At 40.4% G+C, this 23,608-nt stretch overlaps 1 protein-coding gene across 1 annotated transcript in view; it reads right to left on the bottom strand.

Moving 5' to 3' along the window:
- Positions 1-23,608, bottom strand: part of TMC2 (transmembrane channel like 2) — a 107,993-nt gene that overhangs the window by 51,027 nt on the left and 33,358 nt on the right. The window contains exons 4-6 of the mRNA XM_040247310.1: positions 13,706-13,796; positions 5,047-5,128; positions 4,603-4,709 (exon numbers count right to left, since the gene is read on the bottom strand). Coding sequence (XP_040103244.1) covers positions 4,603-4,709; positions 5,047-5,128; positions 13,706-13,796 — 280 coding nt within the window. The remainder of the gene's footprint in view (positions 1-4,602; positions 4,710-5,046; positions 5,129-13,705; positions 13,797-23,608) is intronic.

The following is a 23,608-nucleotide window of genomic DNA, read 5'->3' as shown; positions in this document are numbered from 1 at the left end:
TAAGGATGTAGAAACTAGAGATACATAAGACACAGGCCTGAAAGGTGAATGTTTACAGTAGTCTTCATCATAGTCCTCAGCTGGAAACAACCCAAATATTCATGGACTGGTGAACAGATAACAAACTATGGTACATCCATACAATAGGATATGACTACTAAGTCGCGTCAGTCGTGTCCGACTCTGTGCAACTCCATAGACGGCAGCCCACCAGGCTCCCCCGTCCCTAGGATTTTCCAGGCAAGAACACTGGAGTGGGTTGCCATTTCCTTCTCCAATGCATGAAAGTGAAAAGTGAAAGTGAAGTCGCTCAGTCGTGTCCGACTCTTAGCGACCCCATGGACTGCACCCTACCAGGCTCCTCCATCCATGGGATTTTCCAGGCAAGAGTACTGGAGTGGGGTGCCATTGCCTTCTCCAACAACAGGATATTACTCAGCAATAAAGGGACAAACTATTTGATACATGCAACAACATGGATGAATCTCATTGACACTGTGCTAAATGAAAGAGGCCAGGCACAACAAAGGCTACAGAGTGCATGATTCTATTCATATGATATTCTGGAAAAGGCAAAAATTTAGGGTCAGAAATTAGATCACTGCTGGTCAAGGCTGGAGGTAAGGAGAGATTTCTTGCAAAGGGGACAATGGGGAACTTTCTGGGTGATAGAGTTGTGGTGATAGTTACTTGACTCTATATATTTGTCAAAACTTAAACTGTATACTTTAAAAGAGTGAAGTTTATAATATGTAAATTATGTCCTCCTCAACGTGAATTAAAAAAAAGACATGCCAGAGAATCAACAAAGCCAGTTGTTTATTTAATAAAATAACTAAAAGAGACCAACCTTCAATGTAAATGAAAGAGGAAAAAAATTACACTATCATGCAAAAGGGAATATAACTTCAGATACATGAGTGATTAAAAAAGACAAGAAACCACGTTATTTAAGTTTAAGCCAATATATGTTAACATGTAAATTGAAATGGAAAGTTCAGGAGACTGATTACATGTGAGAATTATGTGGGTAATACAATTGGGGAGAAGCAGATGGAGGACTTTAATGTGCATGTAACTTTTTATTCTTAAACTTAATAGCAGGTGAATGGGCTCATTCTTTATACCTTTCTAAATATCTGAAATTTTTAATAGTTATGTTTAGAAGAAGTATCAATATGAGGCTTCTCTGTACTGGAGAGTGACAATGGCTTGAGAATATAGGACGAAGTGGACTAATTCATAATCCTTGAGTGCTGCCTATGTGAATCCTAGAGCAGAACTTACAAGGTATTTTAAAGAATTATTTAGTCTAATTAATTAATGTACACCAGCAATGTACACCCTGGCTGCACACTAGGATCCCCTGGGGAACTGGATCCAACGTCCGCTGCTGTGCGTCAAATTACCATACAACTGTCTCTTGGTTTCTGCAGGTCAGGAACCTGGGTTTGGTTTATCTGGGTCCTTTAGTCTCATCTGTAGACCTGGTGGGGAGGATCTGATTCCAGATTCACTAACATGGTTACTGGCAAGATTTAGTTCCTTGTGGGCTGTTGGACTGAGGGTCACAGTTCCTTACTGGCTCTTGTCCAAAGGTCACATCAGTTCCTTGCCAGTGGGCTTCTCCAGTCTGGCAGATTGCTTCATCAAATCATGTGAGCCAAGAAGGGAATCAAGAGAGAATGCCAGATGGAAGTCATGGTTTTTTATAAGTTAGTCCTGTAAGTGACAGTTTGTTATATTGGTTATATTCTATTTGTTAAAAGCAAGCCACAAAGTCTAGCCTTTACTCAAGTGAGGGGATTGTACAAAGGCATGATATCAGGAAAGGGGGATCACTGGGGGCAATCTGAGATGCCTGCCTACCATAGGAGCATTTAACATAGGGGTAAAATTTCATCACCATAAAATTTCACCAAATTCACAGGTCCAGTCCATATTCAAGAGAAGGAAATTCTACACAAGTGTGGGTCACTGGGGGTCATTTTAGGGTTCTGTCAACCAAAGATAGACGAAGACTTCTTAGATTGGACACAAAAAACATGAATCATTAAAAAAAAGTAATTAATCTGTGGCTTCCCTGGTGGTTCAGTGGTTAAGAATTCACCTTGCAATACAAGGACATTGGTTCGATCCCTGGTCTGGGAAGATCCTACATGCTTCGGGGCAACGAGCCCATGTGCCACAACTTTTTGAGCATGCACTCTGGAGTCCACAAGCGGCAACTACTGAAGCCATGCACCACAGCTACTAAAGCCCGCATGCCTAGAGCCTAAGCCCTGCAACAGAAGCCATCACAATGAGAAGCCCTTGCACGGCAACTAGAGGAGCTCCAGCTTGCAGCTAGAGAAAGCCCACGTGTAGCAACCAAGCCCAGCACAGCCAAAATAAACAAATAGATATCTTTTCAAGTGATAATTTGAACTTCATCAAAATTACAACTTTCTGCTCTTTCAGAAACACCATTCAGTTCAGTCGCTCAGTCGTGTCCAAATCTTTTTGATCCCATGAACTGCAGCATGCCAGCCCTCCCTGTCCATCACCAACTCCGGAGTCCACCGAAATCCACGTCCATTGAGTCAGTGATGCCATCCAACAATCTCATCCTCTGTCATCCCCTTTTCCTCCTGCCCTCAATCTCTCCCAGTATCAGGATTTTTCAAATGAGTCAGCTCTTCGCATCAGGTGGCCAAGGTATTGGAGTTTCAGCTTCAACATCAGACTTTCCAATGAACACCTAAGACTGATCTATTTTAGGATGGACTGGTTGGATCTCCTTGCAGTCCAAGGGACTCTCAAGAGTCTTCTCCAACACCACAGTTCAAAAGCATCAATTCTTCGGCGCTCAGCTTTCTTTATAATCCAGCTCTCACATCCATACATGACCACTGGAAAAATCATAGCATTGACTAGATGGACCCACTACCCTAATTGAGGGCATTTTGAGATACCCCACATTCTCAACTGTGGTTGTCCAACCTGTCATCAAGTCCTCTCTGTTCTATTCTTTCTTTCCCTGTCTCTCTCTCTCTCTTCTTTCTTCCATCCTATTCCAATACAGCTTCCTAAACACCTGCCAATCAAATCAAGGTACTCTTGCCTGGACAGTTAAGGTCTTGCCTTCTTCACTGGAAAGCACCAATCACTAAATTTTCATTTTTTTCAAACAGATGTCCACTGGATATGAAATACTTATAAATTATATAAGATGTAAGGTTTTCTTTGAGAAGAAAAAATCCTCAGTATTTTTAAAATTATTCAACTTCCCTAACACACAGCCTTCTTGGACCATTATACAGCAAAACTCTAGAGATGTCTCATTGGTTTACAGCATTTAAATGTAACTCTCTTCTCATGGAAGTAAATCTATTTGGAATCAAAAACTCCCAAGAAAAAAGCAAAGAGTCTGTGAAGACAAAATTCCTTACTGACTACTGCAGAAAACTCTCACTTCCTAGGTTATGGAGAGGAGAAGTGAAACTTAACTTCTGACAATATTTTCTACTTGAAGAGAACTAGATTTGTTTCAAGAGCATTTGCATACATTTACCAGAAGGTTAAAATCCTTTTCTTTGTACGGGAGAGTGACAATGGCTTAAGGCTATAGGACAAAGTGGACTGACTCATAATCCTTGATTTTCAGGTGTGCACTCTTTAGGTAATGTTGAAAAGAATTCAATGGTTTTGTAAGTAACATAACACTCCTTTGCTACCAAGTATTAATACTATTATAATAGATCCTCAACCTTTTCTAACTAATTTGATTTAATTCATATTCTGTGGAAGTCTTTTAATTTCTTGAAAAATAGATATTCAGGAACATTTCCCAAGGATATGATTACAGATAGAATTGACTCTAATATTCTCATGGAATTATTTGTAATAAAGTAGGAATCAGTAACCTATCATAGAGCCAATTAATAAATCTGGAAGGAAAAACTACTAAATTCATAAATATCATTACCCTCTAGGCTGTAGAGGTAATCCGCTGGTGTACCCAACACTAGTGCCAGGAGGTTCAGACGGGACAATAGGTGTTACTGTGCTGAGTGCTGGTGGACCACAGTCACCCCTGGAAAGGGTCCCAGGACAGCACTCTGGAAACCTGGGATCTCATTCACCACAAGTTTATCATGTAGATCTGCACAGGTCATTTGCTCATTTTTTGTCTCTCTATTACTCATTTATAGGTAAGGATCTACCTACATCCATAATAAGATTGTATCTGGGAGAGCAGTGAGGAGTGCTATTCAAATGTAGGGTTTCTTTGGGGTAATAAATTATAATGTAATGCATTCTCTCTCTCTCTCTTTTTTTTTTTCAGGATAAAAGAAAACACCTCACTGAAGTATTAATTCTTGACTAATCTGAAAGTAAAATAAAAGGTAGAAAAATGTAGGGTCCACATATTCATTCAGACATGCAAGTATTCTGGTTCCATTCTTTGTACTGGGTTCTCTGGGCAATTGATGTGAGCCTCGAATTAAAAACAAATGATGGATTCTTTGTAAAACAGAGTATTTGTTTCATATAAATGAAGATGGAAGTCATGATAAGCCTCATAACACTATCCAGAGTTATAGGCAGTTCTTTTCTTACCTCTGGGATTATGACTAGACCAAATATTAAGCCAAAAAGGACAAGGTTAACTCCATACATCCATCGGAGGAAGATGAAATATGATGCCACTGAAGAGCCAAAGTGACCTGAAGAGAAGACGACGGTGGGGTAAGTGTTGCAGGAGGAGGATGGTAACACTACCAATCACTGTATGTGTGTGATGGATGCAATTTTCATGTCAGTCTGTGGAACACACATCTCTTTTTTTTTTTTTTCAAATAAAAAGGACCAATCTGCCTAAGTTCCTACAATCAGAAAGTGAAGAAGCACAATTTAAATTCTGGTCTAACTAGTCCAAAGCCCATTCCTTTTTCTAATACAACAGAACCTATGATAAACTAACCAGTTGGTCCAGAACACGGTCCAAACCCTTGGAAAACCCTTCAGCAAACCAACTAAAAAAAGTGACACCAAAATACTCACTTTCAATGTCCTTGATCTTCATTTCCCAGGGGATACATTGAGTCTTCAAATTATCAAAGTCTCTTTTAAACTTGACCCATTTCTGAAATTAAACAGACAACACCCTCAGGTTATTAACATGCTGCTTTGGGGCTTGGAGGTGCATGTGGATGTTGACATGTCAACACAAGGTCAACAGGTGAGTGATGCTGTCACGTTGGAGCTGTTGAGACCAGGCTGTCTGAGGTGGATGCTCACATCATCACTTTCAAAGTTAGGTGTGAGTGAGAGAGAAGCCAGGGCAACACAGTATCTTGCAATTTTCTATAATGCTGATAAAATTTCAGGTTTGGACAGTTTACATATAAACTTAGAAAGTCTATTATTAATTTCTGATTTGGGGAATCAGATTGGTTTAGCAAACTCTTATATAACTTCCTTCATCTAAAACCAAAAATTCAAGGGAAAAAGAAAATCTCACACCTACAATTGGCAGACCGTCGAGTGCCTTAATCTGATAGGAACTGTTGCTAAACTATAAGACTGAAGGCAGTGGTAAAGAGATCTCAGCCCCAGGTTTCCCATTCTTCTTCCAGTGAAACGGCAGCCTGTTTTTTTTTTTTTTTTTTTTTAATCCCTGCTAACATTAGTTAGGAAGGCATTATGCCCCTTTCCAGGGTCTACTCCAGATCCAACACTCACTTTTTACCAGTCAGAAACCTGGGCAGCTGTCTGCTGGCTGCATGAAAATCTGTCAACTCTTTCAGGGGATGCTCTTCAACAGTCCTACCCCCTGAAAATAAATCCATTTGGAATTTTTAAAAAAACTTACAGAAAATAGCAGGCAAAGATGAAGTAAAGAGAAAATTCTAAGATCAGGTTTTATTGTTACAAAGGTCTCAAAAGAACTTGTTCATGAAGGAAATGAGATTTTCCTTTGTAAATTCACTAAAGCATAAAAGGGAAAATTTATCTGAAGGAACCAGATGGACTTCCAGATGTAAAGGCTTTGACTATATAGTTATTGGATAATTACTGTATAAGGAAGGAAACCACCTGTCAGAAGGGAGATGGTCACAGATGCCAAGAAGAAGAGGGACCCATCAGCAAAGGACAGGTTCATAATAATGGCAAAGATCTTCCTAAGACGAGCAGGGATGTGGGGACACTGGCTACCCCAATCCCATTGCTTCTTCTACCTTTCCTAGTTCTGATTCTGTGCTTGAAAATCATCTTTGGTTTATTGGCTTCTTATGCAGGTCTGTCTATAAGGCAAGCATTTGCCCATCACCTGGGCTGTGAATATTTTGATTTCTATGGCAGTAATTTTTTTTCACTGCAAATTAGTAGATTGGAATTGGGATAATAATTCATGTGTGCATGTTAAGTCATTCTGACAACCCCATGGACTGTAGCCTACCAGGCTCTGTCCATGGAATTTCCCAAGCAAGAATACTGGAATGGGTTGCCATTTCCTGCTTCAGGGGATCTTCCTGACCCAGGGATTGAACCTGCATCTCCTCCAGTGGATTCTTTACCACCGAGCCACTTGGGAAGCCTGGGATTATTGTTTCAGTTCATTTCAGTCGCTCAGTCGTGTCCGACTCTTTGCGACCCCATGAATCGCAGCACGCCAGGCCTCCCTGTCCATCACCAACTCCCAGAGTTCACTCAGATTCACGTCCATCAAGTCAGTGATGCCATCCAGCCATCTCATCCTCTGTCATCCCCTTCTCCTCCTGCCCCCAATCCCTCCCAGCGTCAGAGTCTTTTCCAATGAGTCAACTCTTCACATGAGGTGGCCAAAGTACTGGAGTTTCAGCTTTAGCATCATTCCTTCCAAAGAAATCCCAGGGCTGATCTCCTTCAGAATGCACTGGTTGGATCTCCTTACAGTCCAAGGGACTCTCAAGAGTCTTCTCCAACACCACAGTTCAAAAGCATCAATTCTTCAGCGCTCAGCCTTCTTCACAGTCCAACTCTCACATCCATACATGACCATAGGAAAAACCATAGCCTTGACTAGACGGACCTTAGTCGGCAAAGTAATGTCTCTGCTTTTGAATGTGCTATCTAGGTTGATCATAACTTTTCTTCCAAGGAGTAAGCGTCTTTTAATTTCATAACTGCAGTTACCATCTGCAGTGATTTTGGAGCCTCCAAAAATAAAGTCTGACATTGTTTCCACTGTTTCCCCACCTATTTCCCATGAAGTGATGGGACCAGATGCCATGATCTTTGTTTTCTGAATGTTGAGCTTTAAGCCAACTTTTTCACTCTCCTCTTTCACTTTCATCAAGAGGCTTTTTAGTTCCTCTTCACTTTCTGCCACAAGGGTAGTATCATCTGCATATCTGAGGTTATTGATATTTCTCCCAGCAATCTTGATTCCAGCTTGTGTTTCTTCCAGTGCAGCGTTTCTCATGATGTACTCTGCATAGAAGTTAAATAAGCAGGGTGACAATATACAGCCTTGACGTATTCCTTTTCCTATTTGGAACCAGTCTGTTGTTCCATGTCCAGTTCTAACTGCTGCTTCCTGACCTGCATACAGATTTCTCAAGAGGCAGGTCAGGTGGTCTGGTATTCCTATCTCTTTCAGAATTTTCCACAGTTTATTGTGATCCACACAGTCAAAGGCTTTGGCATAGTCAATAAAGCAGAAATAGATGTTTTTCTGGAACTCTCTTGCTTTTTCCATGATCCAGCAGATGTTGGCCATTTGATCTCTGGTTCCTCTGCCGTTTCTAAAACCAGCTTGAACAGCAGGAAGTTCATGGTTCACGTATTGCTGAAGCCTGGCTTGGAGAATTTTGAGCATTACTTTACTAGCGTGTGAGATGAGTGCAATTGTGTGGTAATTCGAGCATTCTTTGGCATTGCCTTTCTTTGGGATTGGAATGAAAACTGACCTTTTCCAGTCCTGTGGCCACTGCTGAGTTTTCCAAATTTGCTGGCATATTGAGTGCAGCACTTTCACAGCATCATCTTCCAGGATTTGAAATAGCTCAACTGGAATTCCATCACCTCCACTAGCTTTGTTTATAGTGATGCTTTAAAGCCCACTTGACTTCACATTCCAGGATGTCTGGCTCTAGATGAGTGATCACACCATCATGATTATCCGGGTCATGAAGATCTTTTTTGTACAGTTCTTCTGTGTATTCTTGCCACCTCTTCTTAATATCTTCTGCTTCTGTTAGGTCCATACCATTTCTGTCCTTTATCGAGCCCATCTTTGCATGAAATGTTCCCTTGGTATCTCTAATTTTCTTGAAGAGATCTCTAGTCTTTCCCATTCTGCTCTTTTCCTCTATTTCTTTGCATTGATCGCTGAGGAAGGCTTTCTTATCTCTTATTGGTATTCTTTGGAACTCTGCATTCAGATGCTTATATCTTTCCTTTTCTCCTTGGCTTTTCGCTTCTCTTCTTTTCACAGCTATTTGTAAGGCCTCCCCAGATAGCCATTTTGCTTTTTTGCATTTCTTTTCCATGGGGATGGTCTATTGTTTAGCTTCCCATAAAACTGTACTGGGATTCCCTGGTGGCTCAGATGGTAAAGAATCTGCCTGCAGTGTGGGAGACCTGGGTTGGGAAGATCCCCTGGAGGAGGGCATGGTAACCCACTCCAGTATTCTTGCCTGGAGAATCTCATGGACAGAGGAGCCTGGCGGGCTACAGTCCATGGGGTTGCAAATAGTCAGACATGACTGAGCGACTAAGCACAGCACATAACTGTACTATCAAAAATAAAAGACACTGTTGATATGGACTTCACATTTTTCAGTTCTTGCATTCGTTATTCCTCCTTGTAAATTAGTAATCTGGTATCTGATTTTATATGTTTGTCTCATAAGCTTTATTAATGTGAGTCCTCCCCTCAGAGACAGATCCTCTGTCAGGGTGCTGATAAAATCAGTATAAAATATAGCTTTGCAAGGCTGAGGATCAATGGAGTAATGAATATTGCCAAGTGAGGCCCTTGGAGACACAGTCTGCCAGTCTGGTCACTTGGCAACCACTTGCAGCCCCTCAAGGCTGAGGGCATCTCAGCCTAGAAGTGATGCCTGGAGGTGGGGGGGCATAGGCAGAGAGAGGCCTGGGAGAAGCTCAGCTTGAAATTCTTATCCTTCATTGATTTAGAGCATCAGGAAACTGAGCCTGGGTGAGGGTGGGAGAAGACTTCAAACTCAGAACTGTGTGAGATGGTAGCTGCCCCCTCGGACGGGGTTCCTGGCTGTGCGTGTCATCTTGCTTTTCAGCTGTATATAGGAGAAAAGATTTCAAACAGCAGTCAAATGAGATACAGGCACATCCTGCCTGTGGATGATATCTGAATCTGAATAACCAAAAACAACCAGTGAAGCCTGAGAAATAGTGTACAAAACAAGGAAAAGGAGATCCCTTTCTCTGAGGTTTTTAGAAAGTATCTCCTCCAGGATACATAATTACATTTTGAGAGATGGTTCAATAGTCTCGCTTGCATATGTGCTTAGCTACTCAGTCATGTCCAGTTCTTTGTGACCCCATAGACTGTAGCCCTCCAGGCTCCTCTGTCCACAAGATTTCCCAGGCAAGAATACTAGAGTGGGTTACCATTTTCTATGCCATCAATATTCTTAGCAGGATACAAAAAACATGGCTTCTAAAGTACAGGATGGCAATTAGAGTTTTAAAAAAGAATACAGGGTGTGTGTGCGGGGGCCAGAATTTCCTAGCAGCCCAGTGCTTTAGGACTCTGCATTTTCACTGCTGAGGGAATGGGTTCAGTCCTTGGTCCAGGGAACTAAGATCCCACAAGCCTTGTGGCTGGAAAATAAAAGAATACAGGTGAAGTATGGAAGAACTGATTACAAGATTGCTAAAAGTTCAGTAATAGAATGAAAATAAACATTATACTTTAATTGAGACAAAAGAAAATTGATCCAATGATACTGAAAATAAACCTGAGAAATTTCTGAGATGCAAAGAGAGAATAAGCAGAAAATTAAAAATCATGAGGGAAAGTAAATACAAAGAATGAGGAATTGGCAGCCATCCTTCTCCTAGTGAAGAAGCTGGAACTGTTTGAACAGAAACAAATTAGATCATTTATCAGACATATTTGAAGAACACGTTCCTCAGTTGAGAAGAAAATTCTGAGTGTGCAGTTGTTAAGCGATAAATGGTTTTTAGATAAAAATTAATGTGACCCATAGATAGTTGTCAGGCAACTATAACAGAAAAGGAAGAAAAAATAATATTAGGGATAAAAAAGATTTAAACTCAACATATATAAAATGTAATTATAAAAATTATGAGACTATCTATATGCAATTTTCTGTTAATACATATGAAACTCTTAATGAAAGGATCAAGTCTGGGAAGATAAAAAATATCGAAATGACCCTAAGAATTTAAAACTTGACTACCCCAATTGGAAAAACATTAAAAAATTATCAAGATACTCTATAAAATGCTTCCTGACCTGTATAGTTTTGAGGAGGCCATCTCTCAATTTTCCAAAAAAAAAAAAAAAAAAAAATCATGCTCCTCAAGCTGATTTACAGCATAAAAGGGAGGTAATGCTATTCCTTTAATGTTACAAAGCAAGTACAACCCTAATATTAAAATATGCCAAGATAGCATGCATGTGTGTGTGTGCACACATAAATTCAATCAATCTTGTGAAATTTTATGTAAAAATTATAAATAAAATACTTGAAAATCAGATGTGCCTGATAAAACTAAGTTTATGAACAGATGGGAAAGGTATTTAACAAAATCTAACATCTATTTATCTTAGGAAGTATCACTATGAATAAAGCTAGTGGAGGTGTTGGAATTCCAGCTGAGCTATTTCAAATCCTAAAAGATGATGCTATTAAAGTGCCTCATTCAATATGCCAGCAAATTTGCAAAACTCAGCAGTGGCCACAGGACTGGAAAAGCTCAGTTTTCATTCCAATACCAAAGAAAGGCAATGCTGAAGAATGTTCAAACTACTGCACAATTGCACTCATCTCACACGCTAGCAAAGCAATGCTCAAAATTCTCCAAGCCAGGTTTCAATAGTATGTGAACCGAGAACTTCCAGATGTTCAAGCTGGTTTTCGAAAAGGCAGAGGAACCAGAGATCAAATTGCCAAAATCTGTTGGATCATCGAAAAAGCAAGAGAGTTCCAGGAAAACATCTATTGCTTTATTGACTATGCCAAAACCTTTGACTGTGTGGATCACAATAAACTGTGGAAAATTCTGACAGAGATGGGAATACCAGATGACCTGACCAGCCTCTTGAGAAATCTATATGCAGGTCAAGAAGCAACAGTTAGAACCAGATATGGAACAACGGACTGGTTCCACATTGGGAAAGGAGTACATCAAGGCTGTATATTGTCACCTTGCTTATTTAACTTATATGCAGAGTACATCATGAGAAATGCTGGGCTGGAAGAAGCACAAGCTGGAATCAAGATTGCTGGGAGAAATATCAATAACCTCAGATATGCAGATGACACCACCCTTATGGCAGAAAGTGAAGAAACACTAAAGAACCTCTTGATGAAAGTGAAAGAGGAGAGTGAAAAAGCTGGTTTAAAACTCAACGTTCAAAAAACTAAGACCATGGCCACCACTTCATGGCAAATAGATGGGGACACAGTGGAAACAGTGTCAGACTTCATTTTCTTGGGCTCCAAAATCACTGCAGGTGGTGACAGCAGCCATGAAATTAAAACATGTCTGCTCCTTGGAAGAAAAGCTATGACAAACCGAGACAGCATATTAAAAAGCAGAGACATTACTTTGCTGACAAAGGAGGTATGTTTAGCCAAAGCTATGGTTTTGACTATACTGGAAAAACCATAGCTATGGTTATGTATGTATGGATGTAAGAGTTAGACCATAAAGAAAGCTGAGCATGGGAGAACTGATGCTTTTGAACTGTGGTGTTTGAGAAGACTCTTGAGAGTCCCTTGGACTGCAAGGAAATCAAACCAGTGAGTCCTAAAGGAAATCAGTCCTGAATATTCATTGTAAGGACTGTTGCTGAAGCTGAAGCTCCAATACTCTGGCCACCTGATGCAAAGAACTGACACTGGAAAAGACGCTGATGCTGGGAAAGATTGAAGGCAGGAGGAGAAGGGGATGACAGAGAATGAGATGGTTGGATGGCATCACTGACTGAATGGACACGAGTTTGAGCAAGCTCCGGGAGTTGGTGATAGACAGGGAAGCCTGGCGTTTTGCAGTCCATGGGGTCGCAAAAAGTTGGACACAACTCAGCAACTAAACTAAACTGAATTGAACATCTACTTAGAAATTCCAATAAAATGGAAGTTTTATTAAACTAGAAATAAAAGGATAATTTCTTATTGTGAGAAAGAAAATCTATTTCAAAGTTGTAAAGGTAACAACTCTCATCAATCTAATGTGAAACATTGGAGTCATTTTCATTAAAGTAATGGAAAAGCAAAGAGACTTATGATCACTATCATTGACTGCAACTGTTCTAGTATTGCTAATCTGCAGTTCAGGACAGGAATGACTTAGAACTCAAGAAAAATATCTTTACATACACCATTAGATGAAAATGATTAAAACTAATAAGGAAGTACAATAGAGGAAGCAGATTAAAAATGAATATTCAGATACACAGTTTTCCCGCATACCAGCAATATCTAGTTAGGAAAAATAATCTCATTCACAAAAGCAACCAAAATGTAAATTTTGTAGAAATAACATATAACATAGAAAAGATCTATATGAAGAAAATGACAAACTTTGCTGAAGGATATAAAACTAAAGCTTGAGAAATTATGATATTCTTAGATGTGAAGACTGGATATTCTACAGATAAGTTTTCCCAAGTTAAATCAAAGATTAAAAAAATTTCCACTCTATTTTGTGGTTTAAGGAGAATAAAATTGACTACATTAAAAAAATTTCCAATCAAAATCTCAATGGACTATTCTGGAAATTGGCAAAGTGATTTTAAAATTGCATATGGAAAAAAAAAACAATGCTAATAAAACATAACAAAATGCAAATGGAAACATAGGAAAGACTGGCCAAGACATTTTTGAGAAAGGTAAAAAGAGGAAGTCTTATGAGCCATTAGACTGAATCAATAGTTGAAATGATGAATTCAAATAAAAGTTCCAAAAAAGGCCCTATATAAGAATTAAATGAATGAAAATGATAGTTTTTCAGATCAGTAGGTAAAGGAAAGATACTTCCATAGTTTCATAGTTAAATATCCAGTTAGAGGTCATTACTTTAGCTTGAATCAGAAGCCCAGGTTATGACATAACACACCAGAGCTGTCCTTGACGCCCTGTTGACATTACTGTCTTCTGTATGACTCTGATTAAACCATGGCCCTTCTGGGTCTCCACCAAACCAAAGTCTTGATTTGGGGGCTTGGAAAATAAGATCCCAGTAGATTCAACACCATTAATTCTGTGAGTTTAGTTCTTCACTGGAGGGGAAACAAGTCTCCAGTATATTGAAGCCCTCACAGTTAATCAGAGAGAAATGAACAGTTGGTTTCATTCCTGGATCAATTAGAATGACTGACTGGACCTCAGACTCAGGATTCTGGGGGAGGTGGACACAAGTTGTGAAGCCGGGCAGGTGCCTGCGATGGTCAGGAACTGAGCAAGTCCTCCCATAGGTTTGCAGCCTCCGAACCACACACCTTAGCCATCAGCATCCTATAGGCGTAGAGTCGCTTGCCTTTGCCCTTTCCCAAGGCTCCTTCATACTTCTCCACAAATTCTTGGGCCTCCCTGGTTAGAGGAGGGAATAAGGCAGAAATTTAATTAACACCCAAGCAAAAGAAATCTGAACTATGAAGGCAAATATATGGCCAAGGGCCTTGAGTGTTTTATACCCCTAGTTTAGAATGTAAGTTCCATGAAGGCAGGACATTTTGTCTGTTTTGTCCACTGAGGTTTCCAAATACCAAGGACAGTGATTGGTACATGGTTGGCACCTGTAGGCAGAATTTTGGCTTCCATGACCTTCACCCCCTTGTGAATAGCAAAAGGAATTTTGCAGATACAATTAAGATTACTGACTTTAACCTAGCGAGATTACCCTGGATATCTGGAAGGGCCCATACATCACAAGAACCCTTAGAAAAAGAAGAGGAAGGCAGAAGAGTCAGAGAGAGATGTGGCAAAAAAGGAAATCAGAGAAATTAGAATCAAGAGAATCATCTATCCTCTGTTGCTGGGGCCCTTCTGGAGGATGCCACATTGGAGAGCAAGAGAAGAAAATGAATTTTTATCAAAAGTCAGTGAACCAGGAAGAGGACCTTGAATCCCAGGTAGGAGGGAACCATAGCCCTGCTGATACCTTGATTTTAGCCTGGTGAGACCCTGAGCAGAGAATCCAGCCACACTATGCTGAACTTGTGACCAACAGGATTGTGAGCTAATAAACTGTCTTAAGCTATTAAACTTGTAGTATTTTGTTAGAGCAGCAATTAAAAAAAAACAATAATACAGCATTCATTAGATATTTGTAGAGGGCATGAGCATTGGATGAGTGAGTGAACATCCAAGGAAGACTGCATGAGAAACACATGGGTAGATCTCTCTTAAATACTTTGGGTCAAATGCTGGAGCTAGTGAGGGCTGGCTTCTGAGAACTGATCGTTAGATATTCAGAAACTTGGTCCACCAATTATTAAACTATTGATAAGTTGAAACTGGCCATGGTGGGAGTATTTAGACTATGGGAATCAGCAAGTGTTCTGCATCAGGGCTCTCCCATGCCAACACCCAAAGAATCAGTTTATCAGCAATCACTGGATAAGACCATACAAGAGGATGAAGAATTAAATCCATCTCAGCATGGGTGGAAGAAGACATTGGGTGTCTGGCTGCTGTTGCTCAGGCTCTCCTGCTGGCAACATAACCTACACCACCTCCAAAGTGCAAATGCAGGTAGTTGCTACCTGTCAAAGTTACATTCTAACCTGGGGTTAATTCCAAGACTGGTTTTATTAGAATGTCTCAATGATGTCCCAATGTTAATGAGGCCATCTGTGCAGTTTCTGGGTCCAGGGTCAAAAGCGGGGCTGTATGAGATTAAGGCTCCTTTGTGGGGTCAGCCCCTGCTCCCCCTCAGGCTGCAGTCATTCTGGCAGTGAGTTATCTGTGACTACCAATGACTCCAGGACAACAAAGAATGTTTTCACCAAACTCATATTTTTGTCCTCTTCCTATATTTCCCGAGTGGGTAGGGATTCCTAAACATTCAGGGTTTGTGAGTTCGAATGTGACAACGTTTAAGATTTGGTAACTTTGGATAAAAAAAACCTCAAAAGTAAGAGTCAGATCTTATGCCTGAACCATTGACCCTGACAACAAATGCTTCTTTTCTTGACATTCAAACTGTGTCCAGAAACCCAGAGAGCCCTCAGAAAAACAGAGGGCCCTACTCAGAACTGATTACAAACTCTAAGGATCGTTCACTGCAAACAGACCAAGCGGTCTAACAATTTTGATGGATGCAACAAGCTTTTTTGGATCAGTAAAAGTGTATAAATAATCACAACTAACATTTTTATAGCAAATCCTTTTACATCTGTTATCTGTGATCCATGTGCTTCCTTACTAGAAATAGCAGTTGGTTTATGGAAACACTGGCTCTTGCCCTGCACTTCCCAACTGTTGCAAATCCTTTTTTTTTTTTTTTTTTCGGTCATGCTGTGTGGCTTGCAGGATCTTAGTTCCAAAACTAGGGATTGAACCCATGACTTTGGCAGTGAAATTGTGGAGGTCTAACCACTGGACAACCTGGGAAGTCCCTGCAAATCTTCCTTCTGTAGGGTGCTCCTGTCCCCTCCTTTTCCCCTCCTTTCAAACAGGAACTTCATGTAAGCTCATCTCTCTTCTTCCTCAAACAAGATGGTGTGTGATAAATGAAGTGAAAGGCAAAAGAGGTGGGATCCTTTGCTTTGTGGAAACTTCTCGGGGCCTGAATCTCAAGGTCACTTTTGACAGGTGGTTATCAACCCTTCAGGCCCCTCCAACACTCAGGAGAGGAGGAAGCCATTGAGGCATGGCTTTCCTGGGTAGCCACCCAGAGACAGCACTTCAGGAGCCCCTCACATTGCCCTAGAAAGACCCTCCTTGTTGATAAAGTGGCCCAAATAACAGTTTGAAAGACGCAGTCAGGGTGGCCAGTGATTACTGCTTGGAGAAAAGGGTTTATTGTGTGGCTTTAGCGCCAGAGAGAGCCATGCAAGGTTCTGTGCCTCCTGGGGTGGCAGTTTTCATCTAGAAATGGGCATGATGTTATGAGATTTAAATGTGTGGATGCAGACCACGTGAGCACAGTGGTTTCATTTAGCAAGCAGTCACTCTTCTCCGTCTGGGGAAATAGCAGCTCCTAAAATGGACAGCTGATAAAGAGTCTTTGCTAGCACAGGGGGCTGCTATGAAGGGCCTTCTCCGCAGGGGTCTGGACAAAGGACTCAGCAATGCAGCCTTCCACAACAGGGATACTCTGAAGTTGACCCAAAGTATCTCTTAGAGAGACCACATACATCCAAAAACCCACTGCTGGTGAAGCAGATCAGATTCAAAATCACACTTAATTTTGCAATGCAGAGGTACAAATAGACACAGGGCAGCCTGAGTTTGACAGCATCCTTACAGAGCTTTGCTGTCCCATGCAGGACACTGGGAAAGTGTATGAGTCAGCTAGAAATCCAGAAGACATCTAGATTAATGTAGGGGACACAGATGGCCAAAGAGAGGTGGCTAGAGGTTGGAGATGGCCAGATGTTGAAGGTAACTTGGGCTATGCTGGTTTGGTGTCTCCCTTTGCCTTCAAGCAGTTTTTATTTTTCAGTTGTGGAGGCAAAGATCAAACAGATGCTGAACTCACTCTGAGTGGAAACTCAGATAAGCCAGGCCTAGAGATGTCACTGAATCAATCTAAAGGTACCTGAGGCTAACCAAGCATACCTGACTACCCATATGTGTTGGTTTTCAACTATGTCAACAGATTTCTTGACATTCCTCCCTTTAAAATGGAGAAATGAATTTTTCTCCCCTTGAATGTGGGCCAAACTTAGCAATGTGTCTCCAATGAATAGAAAGCGGTAAAAGTGACAACTTATGACTTCTGAGACTAGGACTTCTGAAACTAGGTGTTGTGACTTCCCCCTTGAAATCTCCCTCTTTTGGAGGAAGCTAGCTGTCATGTTATGAGGATACTTGAGCAGCCTATGGAGAGGCCCATATGGAGAGAAACTGCGGCCCCTACTAATAATCAGAACCACCTTGTCGTCCATGTATATGAGCAACCTTGGAAGTGGCTTCACCAGCCCCAGTCATCTGAAGGCTGAAGCCCTGACCAACCTTATGCTGCTGCTGCTGCCAAGTCACCTCAGTCGTGTCCGACTCTGTGACCCCCATAGACGGCAACCCACCAGGCTCCCCTGTCCCTTGGATTCTCCAGGAAAGAACACTGGAGTGGGTTGCCATTTCCTTCTCCAATGCATGAAAGTGAAAAGTGAAAGTGAAGTCGCTCAGTCGTGTCCAACCCTCAGCAACCCCATGGACTGCAGCCTTCCAGGCTCCTCCATCCATGGGATTTTCCAGGCAAGAGTACTAGAGTGGGGTGCCATTGCCTTCTCCACAACCTTATGAGAGAGACTCCAAGTTAGAGCCACCAGCTAAGCTGATCCTGAATTTCTGACTAACAGAAGATAACACATGTTTATTACTGTTTTCAATTATTAAGTTTTAGGGTAATTTATTACATAGCACTGGAAAATTAATAACCTATAGAATCCAAACCAGTGATCTCTTTGGTGCATATACATTTAGGATTGTTCTGTTTGCTTGGTATATTGACCCTTTTATCATTAAAAGGGTTTTTTTCTTGCTCAGCTGTGACCAACTCTTTGCAACCCCAGGGACTGCAGCATGCCAGGTTTCCCTGTCCTTCACTATCTCCTGGAGTTTGCTCAAACTCATATCCACTGAATCAGTGATGCCATCCAACTATCTCATCCTCTGTTGTCCCCTTCTCCTTTTGCCTTTAATCTTTCTCAGCATCAGGGTCTTTTCCAACGAGTTGGCTCTTTACATCAGGTGGCCAAAGTATTGGAGCTTCAGCTTAGCAAGAGTCATTCCAATGAATATTCAGGGTTGATTTCCTTTAGGATAAACTGGTTTGATCTCTGTCAGGAACTCTCAAGAGTCTTCTCCAGCACCACAGTTCTAAAGCATCAGTTCTTTGGTGCTCAGCCTTCTTTATGGTCCAACTCTAACATCTTTACATGATTACTGGAAAAAACCATAGCTTTGACTATATGGACATTTGTCGACAAAATAATATCTCTGCTTTTTAATATGCTGTCTAGGTTGGTCATAACTTTTCTTCTAAGGAGCAAGTGTCTTTTAATTTCATGGCTGCAGTCACCATCTGCAGTGATTTTGGATCCCAAGAAAATAAAGTCTGTCACTGTTTCCATTGTTTCCCCATCTATTTGCCATGAAGTGATGGGATTGAAAGCCATGATCGTAGTTTTTTGAATGTTGAGTTTTAAGCCAGCTTTTTCACTCTCCTCTTTCACTTTCATCAACAGGCTCTTCAGTTCCTCTTCACTTTCATAAGGGTGGTGTCATCTGCATATCTAAGGTTATTGATATTTCTCCCAGCAGTCTTGATTCCAGCTTCTGCATCATCCAGCCTGGCATTGCCCATGATGTACTCTGTATATAAATTAAATAAGCAGTGTGACAATATACAGCCTAGATGTTCTTTCCCAATTTGGAACCAGTCTGTTGTTCCATGTCTGATTCTAACTGTTACTTCTTGAGATGCCTACAGGTTTCTCAGGAGGCAGTAAGTGTTAGTCACTCAGTTGTGTCCAACTCTCTGTGATCCTATAGGCTATAGCCCCTGAGGCTCCTCTGTCCATGGGATTCTCCAGGCAAGAATACTGGAGTGGGTTGCCGTTCCCTTCTCCTCAGGAGCTTCCTGACCCAGGGATCGAACCAAGGTCTCCTGCATTGCAGGCAGATACTTTACTGTCTGGGCCACCTGGGAAGCCCAGGTAAGGTGGTATTCCCATCTCTTTACAAATCTTTTATAGTTTCTTGTGATCCACAAAATCAAAGGCTTTAGTGTAGTCAATAAAGCAGAAGCAGATGTTTTTCTGGAATTCCTCCTGCTTTTTCTATGATCCAACAAATGTTGGCAATGTGATATCTTGTTCTTCTGCCCTAAACTCAGATTGTATATCTGGAAGTTCTCAGTTCACATACTATTGAAGCCTAGCTTGAAGGATTTTGAGCATTACCTTGCTAGCATGTGAAATGAGTGCAATTGTGTGGTACTTTGAACATTCTGTGGCATTGCCCTTCTTTGGGATTGGAATGAAAATTGACTTTTTCCAGTCCTGTGGCCAGTGCTAAGGCATATTGAAAGCAGCAGTTTTACAACATCACCTTTTAGGATTTTAAATAGCTCAGCTGGAATTCCATCACCTCCACTAGCTTTGTTTATAGTGGTGCTTCCTAAGGCCCACTTGACCTCACACTCCAGGATGTCTGGCTCTAGGTGAGTGATCACACCATCGCAGTTATCTGGGTCATCAAGGTCTTCTTTGTACAGTTCTTCTGTGTTTTCTTGCCACCTCTTCTTAATATCTTCTGCTTCTGTTAAGTCCATACCACTTCTGTCCTTTATTGTGCCCATCTTTGCATGAAATGTTCCCTTGGTATCTCTTGAAGAGATCTCTAGTCTTTCCCATTCTATTGTTTTCCTCTATTTCTTTACATTGTTCACTTAAGGCTTTCTTATCTCTCCTTGCTATTCTTTAGAACTCTGCATTTAGATGGGTATATCTCTCCTTTTCCCCCTTTGCCTTTTACTTCTTTTCTCAGTTGTTTGAAAGGCCTCCTCAGACAACCATTTTGCCTTGTTGCATTTCTTTTTCTTGGGGATGGTTTTGATCACTGACTCCAGCACTCCATCCATAATTCTTCTGGCACTCTATCTATCAGATTTAATTTCTTGATTCTGTCTGTCATTTCTACTGTATAATCATAAGGGATTTTATTTAGGTTCATGTGGTTTTCCTGGCCTAGTGGTTTTCCCTACTTTCTTCAATTTAAGTCTGAATTTTGCAACAAGGAGTTCAGTCACCTCCTGGTTTTGCTTTTGTTGACTGTATACAGCTTATCCATCTTCAGCTGCAAAGAATATAATCAATCTGATTTTGGTATTGACCATCTGGTGACATCCCTGTGTAGAACTGTCTCTTGTGTTTTGGAAGAGGGTGTTTGCTATGACCAGTGCATTTTCGTGGTAAAAGTCTTGTTAGTTTTTGTCCTGCTTTATTTTGTACTCCAAGGCCAAACTTGCCTGTTGCTCTAGGTATTTCTTGACTTCTTACTTTTGCATTCCAGTCCCCTATGATGAAAAGGACATTTTTTGTTGTTGTTGTTGGGTTAGTTCTAGAAGGTCTTGTAGGTCTTCATAGAATCATTCAACTTCAGCTTCTTTGGCATTAGTGGTTGGGGCATAGACTCGGATTACTGTTATTGAATGGTTTGCTTTGAGATGAATTGAAATCATTCTGTCATTTTTGAGATTGCACCTGAGTGCTGCATTTTGGACTCTTATGTTGATTAGGAGGACTAGTCCATTTCTTCTAAGGGATTCTTGCCCACAGTTGTACATACAGTCATCTGAATTAAATTTGCCCATTCTCGTCCATTTTAGTTCACTGATTCCTAAAATATTGATGTTCACTCTTGCCATCTCATTATATAGTGTCCCTCTATAAACTTGGTGATTTTATTTGTGCTGAAATTGACTTTGACATTTACATAGCTTCTCCTACTTTCTTTTGGTTATTTTTTCATGGTGTATTTCCTGCCATTCTTTACTTGCAACTTATGTATATCATATTTAAAGTGAGTTTCTTATAGACTGCATGTACTTGGATCATCTTTTAAATCCAATCTGCCAATCTCTGTCTTTTAATTGATATATTTAGATCACTAACGTATTATTTACATGTTACAGTTTATTTTTTTATTTTTATTTTTTTTTGCAATTCTGAGAATTTATTTTTCTTTTTTTATGTTACATTTTAAATACATCATTTTATTTCTTGTTTTCTGTTTTTCATTTCTACTTGCCTTCTTCCCTGTCTTCCTGAACATTTTTTTAGAATTCAATTTTGTTTAACCTGCAGTGTTTTTCAGTATATCAATTTGTATAGCCTTTTCAATAGTCGCTCTAGGCATTACTATGTGTCAACCTATATCTATCATCCAGCTATCTGTTATCTACCTATCTATGTGTATTATCAAAACCTACGGATTCATTTTACTAGCTAGAGTGAAGTGTAGAGCCTTATTTCTCTTTATGTCACTTTATCCTACTCATTTATAATGGTTTTAACCATTTCCTCTGCATTTTTGAGAATCACATTAGGTGGTGTTTTCATTTTTGCTTCAACTGTCAAATATAATTTTAAAAATCAAGAGGAGAAGGAAAATGCATGGTATTTCCCAAGATTTTTTCTCTTACCATGTTCTTCCTTCCTGATGTTCCAAGATGCCTTCTTTTATCATATCCTTTATTTTTAGAAAACTTTCTTTAGTTATACTTTAGGGTAGACCTGGTAACAGATTCTTCTAGTTTTCCTTCATCTGAGAATGTCTTGATTTTTCATTTATTCTTGAAGGATGTTTCTGCTGGATATAGAATTCTAGACTGACAATTCTTTTCACTTAGTACTTCTGTTCTCCATGGTTTCTGATGAGAAATATGCTGTCTTTCTATTTTTTTTTTCTTTAGTAATGCATTGCTTCTCTCAGACTCTTAAAAGTATTCAGAAGTTTGACCATGATGTGTATTAGCATGGATTACTTTGGATTTATCTTACTGAGGTTTTGTTTAACTTCTTGAATACTTAAGTTTTGTCAAATTTGAAAAAATTTCAGTCCTTCTATATTTGAAGACTTTTTTCCAGCCCCACTCTATCTTCTTTTGACACCCCCTTTTTTTCTTTCATATCTAGGGATTTGGAGGAGACACCAAGGTTAGATTTTTAAAAAATAATCCTACATGTCCCGGAGGCTCTATTCACTTTTCCCCCCAGATTGTTTTCTTGCTATTGTTCAGATTGAGTGATCTGTTTTGTTCTACCTTCACTGATAATCTACACAGTTTTCTCCATTCTGCTGTTGAGCCCATTCAAAAATTTTTAGTTACTATATTTTTTACTTCTAAAATTTCCAGTTGCTCTCTTTTATATCTTCTATTCATTTTCGGAGACTATTTTTTTTTATTTGTTTTGTGTGTTCATAATTGCCACTGAAACATTTTTATGATGATTTCTTTAAAATCTTTGTCAGATAACCCTAACATCTATATAATCCTGATGTTAGCATCTGATGATTATCTTTTATCATTCAGTTTGAGATCTTTCTGGTTCTTGGTATGATGAGTGAGTTTTCCATTGAAGCCTAGACATTTGGGATTTTATGTTATGCGACTCTGGATCTTACTTAAATCTTGTGTTTTAGCAGGCCTCCTCTGACACTGCTTCAGTAAGTGAAGGGGATGCTGCCCGGTTACTTCTAGGTAGAAGTCCAGATTACTCACTTGGCCTCCCTTGACACCTGGGACTGGGCTGGAGCTCCTTGTTGCCGGTGAGTCAGGGTGGGAGTTCGGGCTTCCATAAGCCTTCTCCTCATATCATCCTGGCTGGAAGGTATAATTTGTTACTGCCTGGTTGCGGTGAAAGTTCATACTCCCTGTGTGGTCTCCACTGACACCACAGGGAGAGGGAGGGCTCGTTACTACAGTGGGTGTGAATGTCCCTGCTCCTCATTTGGCTTTCCCTGATAATTTATTGATGAGGGTATTGGGATACCATGTTAAATCCTGGCAACAGAGGAAATATAGGCTTCCCAACTTGACTTTTGCTGCCAGGAGCGGGGCTAAAGATGTTTTTGGTTTATGGTGTTTGGTTGGAGAAGGATTGTTTTCATTCACAAGGATTCTGTCTTTTCTGGTCCTTTGGCTAGAAATGGCAGACTTTTCTTGAGGTGCTTTTGTGAGTATCTGTCCATGTTTTGGGGCCGCCAGCTTCTCCAATATCTCCGGTATCCAGTTTGGATACATAGACAAAAAGGAAACCGAGAACTTGATGCCCTGTCATCATTTGGCCCTGAGGTCCTTAGCCAGTCTGCTGTCTTCTCTCCACCTTTCTGAGTCTCTTACGTTTGCTTTACACATAATATCTGGGGTTACAGTTGTGCTTCATGGGAAGACTATGGAGGAGTATGTCTATTGCCTTTTTGGAAGTGGAATTCTTCAGATCTCTCTGAAGAGAGCAAGCACTTTGGCTAATTTTCTAGCACACTGGGTTTCTGACAAAGCTGAGTGACACACCTAATTAATTCTATGATTAAAGCAAACATCCCTGACTCAAGGGCACTAGAAACTCTTTTACCAAGATCAACAGCCTGCCTTGTGCCGTCATTAATGTGCATCACTAGTGAAGTCTCCTCTGATTCATCTTTGTTCCCCATCCTCATTTCTCAGG

Source organism: Oryx dammah, unplaced genomic scaffold, assembly GCF_014754425.2.
Source record: "Oryx dammah isolate SB20612 unplaced genomic scaffold, SCBI_Odam_1.1 HiC_scaffold_10, whole genome shotgun sequence".
NCBI lineage: Eukaryota > Metazoa > Chordata > Mammalia > Artiodactyla > Bovidae > Oryx > Oryx dammah.
Note: the sequence above shows the minus strand (reverse complement) of the source record. Positions and strands in the feature narration are given on the sequence as shown.